General features: G+C 36.2%; 1 protein-coding gene across 2 annotated transcripts in view; it reads left to right on the top strand.

The window, feature by feature from the left end:
* STAG2 (stromal antigen 2) overlaps window positions 1–4,448 on the top strand; it is a 43,892-nt gene extending 39,444 nt beyond the window's left edge. Inside the window, exon 33 of one of the 2 annotated variants that reach the window (XM_026848477.1) lies at window positions 1,083–4,448. In XM_026848477.1, the coding sequence (XP_026704278.1) occupies window positions 1,083–1,106 (24 nt within the window). In that variant the 3' untranslated portion in view covers window positions 1,107–4,448. The remainder of the gene's footprint in view (window positions 1–1,082) is intronic. The other variant, XM_026848475.1, reaches the window with a different exon arrangement.
* Window positions 4,449–11,098: the final 6,650 nt, after the last annotated feature.

Here is an 11,098-nt window from a genome sequence, read left to right on the forward strand (position 1 = left end):
TTTATTCATGTAATTTATTTCAGAGGTTCATTATTCTTGGAGTTGTTGCACTTGTTTTTAATAGACCTAGACATAATAAAGCTGTTTAATTTATTCAGATGCATATGGTTTATGGTCAAAATTTTAGTCTGTCTTCTCATTTTTTTTTGATGTGTCCAGTTATTACTGGCACCCGAGGCAGTTGTGTCTTGATGTGCTATATTGTATGATGCATCTAAGGTGAATTTAATACCAAGAACAGTAAAAACTGGATTGTAAACAGATAAACGTGAACAGCAGTGTTAAGGTTCAGGAGAACTAAGTCTCTCATGGCTCTTCCTGATTCTATAAAGTCCTCTAGAAGCTAGGACAGTCACGAGAACTGGATCTGCTGGGGAGTTTTTTTGGCATATCAATGGTGATACCTATTTCCACAGTCACAAAAAACGATATAGCTTGCTCCCACATGGGAAGTGGAAACTGCATTTTTTTGTTTCAGGAAAGGTTTTAAGGTTTTTCTTCGCTTAATCACAGAATCTGCTGAAGGACAGTATTTTGATTTTTACCTGATTATTGTTTGATTTTTTTTTATTTTTTTTTTTACTGTATTCCTGACAGACTTGATATATTTAATAGGAAATATTAGGATTGTGTCCTGACTAGTTGCTGCGAAATGACCTCTTGTTTTTATGAACACAGCAGCAGCCAATATATAGAATGTTTTGTCCCAGACTTAGTTGCTGGAACCTACACATTTGATTTCAAGTTAAGGCCTATAGAATACCATTGTCAAAGAAGTCTAAGTTAGGCAACTAACTAGAAATTATTTTGCAATTATTACCTAAAATAATTAAAGCACAGCCTTTATCACATTTCTACTGGATCTAGTTAATGCCAAGTGTGGGAAAAGTATTTTCTAATGAATGAGGTGCCCTTTTCGTATCAAATCAGAAGTGTGGTGAATCTGGTTTGGAAGAAAAATAAACTTATGATGCCTTAACATATCTTGAAGTGTCTTAATCTTAAATCATATACTAATTGCTTTGTTTTTATTAAATGTATAGTAGACTACAAATTGACACCATTTCTAACTTTTTTTTTAGGTTCTTGGGGTGTCAATGTTTTAATACCAGAGCAGCAAATAAATCAGTGGTGAAGTCATTTTCTAAGTGGAAGAGGAAGTTTTTCAATACAAAATTGTGGTAGATACAGTGAAATTCTGAACAGATTTTTCTCTAAGGAGAATGACATGCTTTCAAGATCAAGTGCATTGAAGGGGCAGTTTTGTTTGCCTGAAAAAAAAGAAATGTAAAGGACAAGTAAACAATTTGAGGATAAGCTACACTTTTTGTTCGGGGAAAAAAAAATTTTATTTATGTGCTATAAGTTTATTTCTGGATCATAAGAAGTATTCCCTCTGAGTTTTAATCTAACAGTCTGAGAGGTGTTTGGTACAGATTTGAGCCCCTCTCTATACATTTGCTGGCTATACTAAATAATCATGAGCTCTGCTGGATTGCTGTTTACATCCATGAACTGAAATAATAGATGGATTGGTTTTCTTACAGTGATAGAACCAGAAGTGTCAGTATTTTAAATTAAATGCAAACTTCAGCAACAGAAGGTTTGTATTAATTAATCATGGAAAAAAAATGCATAAAGCAGAATTTTAACAGCTTTTTAATCTAAAACACACTTTTATTCCAAAAGCTTCATGTTAGCCTTCTCAGAAAGATCCATAAACTATGAACTACCAGAAAGTAACAGGTCTCAGTCATGCTTGCCCATTACCAACCCTGAAAGTTTGCTTGTCCTTTAAGAAAAATGTAATGTTGTGAAATTCCTTCCAGTAGTGCCACTGTATTTTGTCTCCAAATAAAAGAAGCTTATTGTAGTATGTTTGCAGAAAAATTCTAAACAAAAATTATACAGCTTATTAGAGTGTGGGAATAGGGATCTAAATTTTAAATAAAATTATATATATATATAAATTGGTGCTGATTTTATAATTGCGCAGTTTGTTTAGTTTTTTCTTACTTTTAAATTCCAACTTAAAATTATGAGGTTTCAGAAATATATTGAAAGTTTAACAATGTTTAAAAATAGAAGAGCATGAGAATTCATGCTTTAAAAATGATTTTTAAATTTGTATTTTATATTGTTTTATCTATCTGTCTTTGCAAGCAGTCTTCAGGTTAAAGATACTTCTAACAGGTTACAGTACATTTCCTCTGTATGTAAATTAGATTGGATAATAGAAATTCATAAACAACCCATAATATTCTTTGAAAGCTAAGCTTTAAACTTCATTTTGTGTCCATTCACAAATAAATTAAATTTGGTCTAAAACAGAAAGTGGTTCTATGCCATTTTGACATCAACTCATTTTGCAAGGCTTAGGCAGCTAGACATCATTTTAAAGGAAATATTAACTTATATTACATATGTATATTTTTTGTCAGTTGTCTCTCAGTTCTTGAGGTATATTATTTTAATCATTCCATGCCTTAATATGCTTGCAATACAAGAATCTCCCCAAATGGGTGAATACAAAAAGGCTTCCTGTTTTTAGACTCAGAAATTAAACATTCGGCTGTGGTAGCCAAAAACCATAGATTATCTAAAGGATCACGATAAAGTATAATTATTTTACTAAGTCATGGGGTAACAACAAACTCAAAACTAGATCTGCCTAACTAATTTTACATAAATAAATACTCTCATGTCTAAAAGTACTGCCTATATTGTTTTTCACACCACTGCATTTAATAGAACTGCTGAGAGGACTGTATATATGATTTTAAACTTAAGTTGATTTTTCTTACTCTTGAAGGAGTGTTTCTTTGTGAAAGCAGTTCTTACAGCTTTGTTTTCAACCAGCTAAAAATGTTTTATATATTTACCTTAACCTGTTGTCCTCCACATTCTATTGTCCTAATTGTACTGTTTTCTGATTTGTATTTATGTCTTGAGACAGTAACTTTTTGAATAAAAATAAACCTACAGTATGTTGTATGTTTGATCTTTTTAAATCGGGGTTAGGGGAGGACAGTGAAGAAAGGGGATGAGTAATGCAAATGTTATGTTTATAGAAAACAAAATCTTTTTCCATGTCTTTTAAGTGTTTGTCTCAGAGTTGGGATAATGTATGAAAAACTGCACTGTTTTATATTTGTAATAAAATGTACAAGTTTTTAAAATGTGAATAAAGCACTAATTGGGTAATAATTTAAAGTAGAAAAGTTAATGCAATCATGATTGTTTTAAATATGCTTTAATTTGAGATAAACTTGTTAAAAGAATTAGTGTAAATACAGAGTGAGCTTTTCAAGACGTTAGTACCTGCAAATAAAATTTTTAAAATTTGTATAGAACTTTTACATGCCAAGAAATCAGTGGTTAATTATTTTTGTGTTACGTTTTTAAAAGGTGTATCGATAGTCTTTCTGTTGGTTTCTTTTTCCTATTAACTTTTATCTGACATTACTCAGAACGCTTTTGATTCAGACATTGGAGATACTGTATATAGTCCAATTGAAATACCACTGAAAGCGTATGCCACTTTCAATTTCTTACGTTTATCATACACATGATAAACATTCTAAGCTTAATTGGCGAGACAGAAAGGAAATGAGGGGGAAAACCCTAAACATCTCTTCCCCTCCCCTTCCCCTCTCCTCAACTACTGAGCAGCTCTGGCTGTGTTGAAAACTCCTTTGTGTTACAAGGCTTTTTAAAGGAGTAATTTTACAATCTTAGAGATTATACTTATAATTCTTGCTAATGTAATTTTGGATGTGGGTTTTTTTTTAATTATTATTATTATTATTATTACAAATGTTCATTTCTGTCTCCAAATCCTGCTGTGTAAGTTCAATAGTATGTTGTGGAAAATGGTTTTAGTAGGTTCTAAGTTTATAACACAAGACAAATGCCTTCACTATACAATGTAAAGTCTGTTCTAGTTATACCATTTTGGTACAGAAGCCTGGAAATTAAAGAAACTTGGGTTTTGAAGAGATCTGTGATAAAAATGTAGAAAACAGCAAACAATTCTGAGAAAGTAAAGCCTGTCCTCTAGTTTACCAAAGAGGCCACAGAGAAGATACTGACACAGAATGAAATTCAAAGGAATAGTCTTCACATATTCTGTAAAAAGTATTTCTTGATATTAAACAACCAAAGATAATATGTAAGAAGTTAGTTATTGCTGTGGTTTGTTTTTTCCTTTGGATGGTGTGGTGCTGATTCCTGTAGCTTGTTAGAGCCAGTAAATCCCCATCTTCTCTAATCTCAGTATAATTAAATAGTTGCCTCGTTAACATTTACTCCTCTCTGTTTTCCTCATAGTTTACATATATACTTGTCCTAGCGTGGGTTTTCAGGATACCAGTACTATTGACTTTAACTTTCTACCTGTAAAAAGTCTACAGAGTTTTTTGAGGTGCTTTAATTCACAATAGTGTTGCTGCTTTTCAACCTATAGCTACTGTTTGGGGTTTTTTAATAGCCTGATGAATGTCACGGGCTTGTTCATCCTTTGAAGCATTTGCCACAATTGTCAATTTGTGCTTCAGGATTCTTCTGATAAAACACAAATTTGTTCTTTAAAAAATAGTTAACTGCCTTAATTAAATTTTCTTCAATCAACTTATAATACTGAGATGCAGCTTATGCCATTCCCTAATTTTTCACAATTCTAAGAAATCTCTAGTACTGAGATTGTTTAATTTCTGATATTTATTGGCATCCAAAAGGGATCATATCTTTGGAGGTGGGTGATGACATGTACTTTGAAAACAAGGTATGTAGGACAAAGCTACTCTATAATAATAATTCTATTAAAAAAGTAACAATTCAGTGTCAATTGTGCCTGTCATTTTCCTCAGCTTTCTCTCCTATATCCGTTCTTCATGGTGCTGAGCTTTCTTGAGTGTATTTCTTTGATTAAATCTTAATTTTCATGTTTTTAAAAAGTTTTTAACAGCTAGGCTTTGAGTTATTACAGACTTTGTAAATGTGTGCCTTCCAACTAGAGATTCATTTGCACTTTTTTTTTTTTTTTAAAGCTACTGCCAGATTTTATAGATGTAAATCATAGTAATGTAATCACGCTTCCCAAAACTGATTGTGCAATTTCTGCTGAGCATTTTTTTGATTGGAAAAGAAGAGGAAAGGCCATCATATTTTGCCTGTAATAACTATTTTTGTCAAAGAAAAAGCTGTAGTTACCATTTTTAAAAGTGAAATTTGTGTTCAGCTGATAACAACTTGAATTCTGCACTTTTAGAAAAGCGATTTTAAAAAACAGTAAACTATAAATCAAAATGATATAACCCCTAGGGGTCCTAGAATGTCTCAAATGAGGGGATGTGAAGTTGGTAGCTACTCTATGAAAGCATTCAAGTAATACAGCAAGGCTTTGGAGAAATTGATTAATTAGTTTGATGAAGACAGTTTCCTGTGTGTTGAGGTGGGTGATGACAGGTCAGATCTATGTGAACAGCAACAGTTTGTTTCAGATTTGGTAGGCTAGGGACATACCTGGAATGCTTTCTTGAATAAGTGTCCAATGTCCTGTTTTTTTCTATTCTTTAAGAGGTGTTTGTTTTTTTTCTGGATACTAATACTGTCATGATTTATTTGTCAGAATTTTAGCAGGGATGGTGTCCTTGTGCTTACTTAGTCCTTCTCTAGACTGCTTATTCAGTATGTTTGATCTTAAACTTTCTTCCACGTACCTTTCTCTCAGAATTGCCTGTAACATCTGTCAACAGGCATTGTAAGACAGCGCTTCCCTAGGAGTTGATATAAACACTGTGCAGTTCATGCAGTTCAGAGTTGGTTTGGGTTGGCTCAGAGCTGTGGCATGTGTGATGGGGCTTCATCTCAGCCTTCTGATCTTGCGCTGCTCAGCCTGAGTATTTATCTGGTAGAGGGCTTCAGCCTTTGAGTACTATGTTGGCAGCTCCACGTGAAACTTCTTACTCTACCATGCTATACGGCTATTCCAGGAAGCCACGCAATTTGCTGTTGCTTTTTTAGTAGCAGTTAAACCACAGTTCTTGAGTGACATATGTGCAGATCTCTTTAACACACTCTCTTCACAGGTTTATATTCTGTTTTCTTCTTTTTAGACTGCTGAACTCCACCAAAAGCAAAAAAGCAAACCACATCCACTTGTTTTTCATATCATGCACAAAAGCACTTAAAGATGTGGCATATCTTCTATTTAGCCTGCTCTTTGTATTTTTCATCTCAAAATACTGAGCTGTCTTTTACACAACTGTTCTTGTGTATCAACTGAGAAAACTTGTCTTTTCCTTATTCCTGTTGCTGGATTTTATAGTATTTTGAATCTTGAAAAGCAGATTTTTTGGGGGCCTTTTTTTTATAAGCGAAGTCTTCCATTACAGCCATGCTCTATGAAACCTAGTGTGGATTAGGGAAGTGGCTTTCTCAGTGAAAACACTATCTTGTCATTTTCATCCTGTTTGAGGTAATGATGATGTTTTGATTTAAGGGCACATTGTGTAAATGCTTGTAACTGGAGAAACCTACACATCTGGGCTATCAGTAGGTTTCCTTGTTCAGGAACTTTTTTTTTTTTCTTGCTCGTAACTGAGGCTTGTACTTGGTGAAAGGAGCTTGGTTGAAGTGCCATGAAGCTAAAAGGAACAGATGTTCTATTTAAAGTTGCTTTCGTTACAAATTTTTTTCTTTTTTTTTCTTAACCTTGCAACACTTCATCTTCCACTTCAGAATGAATTTTAACTTGCGTAGCGCTCTACTTCACCTGGGATGGATCTGTAGATCTGATAGAAAGAAGTGGTGCCCTGCAGAACGGAAAGACTGCCGAGGATGTGATTCCAGCTGTTTGCATTACCTTCCTTTTGCTGGGATTTGTGCTGAGTTAACCAAAGAGAATGGATTGTTTGTTGTGGAATGCTACTGATTTGTCACAGATTTTTGACAGATCCACGGATTTTGTGGATTTAGAGATTTTAGATGCATTTTCTCTTCACATGCAGTTCCTTTAGTTACCAGTATTAGATTTAGGTGACCTGATCCACTATTAAAGTTCAAAAGACATGTCTTTTAGACTTTTCTTAAATCCTACCCGCAAGGAAAGTCGGGGTGTTTTTTTTCTTCTTTTATTTTAAAATTTGATTTGCTGTTCATCTTACTCACTTACCAGAAATGAATGGTGTGTGGAGTCATCCATAGAACCAAGCCACTCAGTGATGTATAATCAGACGTGGTAACTTGGCAGGACGGATCTTGTGGGTGGATAGCGACTCCTGTTCTACAAAACACAAACACATGTGTGCACAAATCACAGCACCAGATCTAGTTTACACCAGCGTAACATGGATCTGAGAACAAGATCCTCCGACAGGTCAGCATGTTGGGCCCTGTCTGACAGTGTGGTTCCTCCTCGAGCCCTGCCTTCTCCATGGTGTGAGATGTGCATGGTGCCCGTCTCCTTTCCAAAGGGGTAATTAATTATTAAGTCACAAAGCTGCCAGTGGCCTTGCCAGTCCTGTAACCCAGGGTCAGCCACCTTCTGACTCCACACAAAAGAATACCAAAAAAGTTACTTTTGCTGTCCAGTTCATTTAAAATTGATTAGTGTGGTCAGCTTGAGCTGGACACATGCAGTCATGTCTCACCTCTGCCTAAGGAGTGACAGAATTCATTTTTTATCAGAAAAATGTTAGAGAAATAAACCAGCTTGGCTTTTGGCCAAAGCTTTCAGACCATTGTATTCTAGGAATAAAACTATTTTCTGCATCACATCATAAAGTACACTTCTTATCCCTTAAGGACTTTCTGGGGGAGAGGAGTGGGGATGTTTATACTACTAACATTTTACCCAAGACATCTTTTTCAAAAAAACTCAGATCAGACTCGGTCCTACTTAGTTTTTGAAGAAGTCCTCCTGAACTGAGAACTGAAAATGTCACTGCTTTTTTTCTGCACTCTTGGCCAGAATTTAGAAGGGCCTTCATACTTCAGTCTGTATGTAACTGGTCAGGAGAGCGATGAGTCTGTTACTGTCTCCATCCTCAGGTGCTGCTGTAGGCAAAAGTGTTTGTCCAGGGGTATTGAAATGGCAAGCAGATATCAAGAGATACCCTCTTTCACCTGCACATGTTGAACACTAAGACTATTTTCTGAATTTAAGAACGGTGATTCTTTCTCGTGATGATAGACTTTTTCTATACAATTTTAAGGTACAAAGGAGTGTATGTGTTAGTGGAATTTGGATTGAATGATTTGGGGAACTGAGCCTTGTCTTTCAAAGCAGATATGTTCGTGGTACAGCTGATTACAAAGAATTCTGCTTTCAAAGGATGATGCTCGCAGTTATGCAAAGTAAAGCTCAGGTTAGTAATACCATGCAGCTCAAATCAACGTGATATTTTCGAAGTGATGCCTTGTAGCTTTTGCAAAAGTCAGAGTATTAATTCTGTTTTCATTCTAGCACCATAGCATTTAGGGGTGAGATTTCCCTGTCTTTGTATGAGAATCAGATCTAGATAGAAAATTTGTGGTAACTTATTCATTGAATTTGGCCTCTGATTTGTTCAAACATTGGGTGTTCTTTTTCAGTTACTTCTGTTTTTTGGTGCTACTATCCCTGGCTGAGATTCAGGTATTTTATTCTGCCAACCTTCTAAAACCCAAGGAGCTTTTCTAGTTATCTTTGATCCCCCCTTTTTTTTTTTTTAATCCTGTTTGGAGATCCAAGGCTTTTTTAAACACTTTCAGTATAGCTTAACACCTAACACATTACTGAGTGAAGATATCCTTAGTATTGAGAACTTGAGACTTTTAAGACAGCCCTGAGACTCCAACCACATTGAGGAAAAGTTGTAGGTATTTGTTGATGACATCCAAAATACTGTTAGAGCAACAAGGTGTTTGTTACAACATCCAGCTGGGATATAATTTTTAGTAAGATTGTAGAACTGTAGTAATATTGATTGGAAAGGATCTGTAGAGATCATCTAGTCCAGCATCCCTCTGAGAGTTTAAGTCAGCCAGTTGAAGTCAGCCTAAATGGAACAATTTTTTCATAGCTAAGCCTTAAATACTGTGAGGGATGGCAGTAACCTGTGCACTACCTTCCTGGCTCCAACGTTTTGTGTATGTCCCAGCTGAGCACCCTGAGGCGCAGCTCTTTGCCCATCACTGTTGCTTGCCCCAGCCAGGAGGAGCCTGGTCCCCACTGTTGGGAGCTGAGGTGCCAGGGGGCTGCCCCCCCTTGCCAGCCCACCTTGCCCTCTGCAAGTAGGTGGTGTGCCCTTTGCCGTGACCCTCTTGTAGCCTCCGCTGGGCTTCCCCAGTTCCTCACAGTTCTCTTGAACTGCGGGCCCAGCAGTTAACATGCGACTCCAGGCATGGCGTTGCTGGAGCAGAGGACTGTGCCATCTCCGCCTGCTGGCCAGGCAGGCTGCCGTGAAGGAATGGAATCATCTTTAGTTTAGCCAGGATCGAGCAATTTTCATATTCAGCTGACTCTCAGCAGGCATTTCCAGAATTATGAGGCAAATATATTTTACTGTACACCATATTAATATATCACTACATGAGGGAGTATTTAATATTCTGTGTATGCCTGTTTGGTCACTTGATCTGCACGAGCAGGTATTTACTGGAATGAGAGGTGCTGGTCTGACAAGGTGTGGTGCCTCTCCGGCCCTGCAGGCAGCCTGTGTTCCATCATGCTAAAGAGCACAGGCAGACTTAAATATATTAAAATGATCTTTTTTCTTTCAATATTTCCAGTTAACTCTGATACTTGTAAGGTGTGATACCTGGAGTTTACACACAACAGCAGAGTGTAAAAGGTTTGTTGGGGCATGTCCCCTTCTGCAGGGCCCATCCATCTGCACGTACACAGCCTGGATGTTTCTTGAGGCTAGAATTGATCTTATCCCCCTGATGACAATGTCACTGCCATGCCTGGTCACGGCTGTCTGCAGCCTGGGATAAAGTCTCTGATTTTTTGGTTTTGTGGTTTATGGTCAAAATTTTAGTCTGTCTTCTCATTTTTTTTTGATGTGTCCAGTTATTACTGGCACCCGAGGCAGTTGTGTCTTGATGTGCTATATTGTATGATGCATCTAAGGTGAATTTAATACCAAGAACAGTAAAAACTGGATTGTAAACAGATAAACGTGAACAGCAGTGTTAAGGTTCAGGAGAACTAAGTCTCTCATGGCTCTTCCTGATTCTATAAAGTCCTCTAGAAGCTAGGACAGTCACGAGAACTGGATCTGCTGGGGAGTTTTTTTGGCATATCAATGGTGATACCTATTTCCACAGTCACAAAAAACGATATAGCTTGCTCCCACATGGGAAGTGGAAACTGCATTTTTTTGTTTCAGGAAAGGTTTTAAGGTTTTTCTTCGCTTAATCACAGAATCTGCTGAAGGACAGTATTTTGATTTTTACCTGATTATTGTTTGATTTTTTTTTATTTTTTTTTTTACTGTATTCCTGACAGACTTGATATATTTAATAGGAAATATTAGGATTGTGTCCTGACTAGTTGCTGCGAAATGACCTCTTGTTTTTATGAACACAGCAGCAGCCAATGTATAGAATGTTTTGTCCCAGACTTAGTTGCTGGAACCTACACATTTGATTTCAAGTTAAGGCCTATAGAATACCATTGTCAAAGAAGTCTAAGTTAGGCAACTAACTAGAAATTATTTTGCAATTATTACCTAAAATAATTAAAGCACAGCCTTTATCACATTTCTACTGGATCTAGTTAATGCCAAGTGTGGGAAAAGTATTTTCTAATGAATGAGGTGCCCTTTTCGTATCAAATCAGAAGTGTGGTGAATCTGGTTTGGAAGAACAATAAACTTATGATGCCTTAACATATCTTGAAGTGTCTTAATCTTAAATCATATACTAATTGCTTTGTTTTTATTAAATGTATAGTAGACTACAAATTGACACCATTTCTAACTTTTTTTTTAGGTTCTTGGGGTGTCAATGTTTTAATACCAGAGCAGCAAATAAATCAGTGGTGAAGTCATTTTCTAAGTGGAAGAGGAAGTTTTTCAATACAAAATTGTGGTAGATACAGTGAAATTCT

Source organism: Athene cunicularia, assembly GCF_003259725.1.
Source record: "Athene cunicularia isolate RWA chromosome 4 unlocalized genomic scaffold, athCun1 chr4_part3, whole genome shotgun sequence".
In the NCBI taxonomy this organism is placed as follows: domain Eukaryota; kingdom Metazoa; phylum Chordata; class Aves; order Strigiformes; family Strigidae; genus Athene; species Athene cunicularia.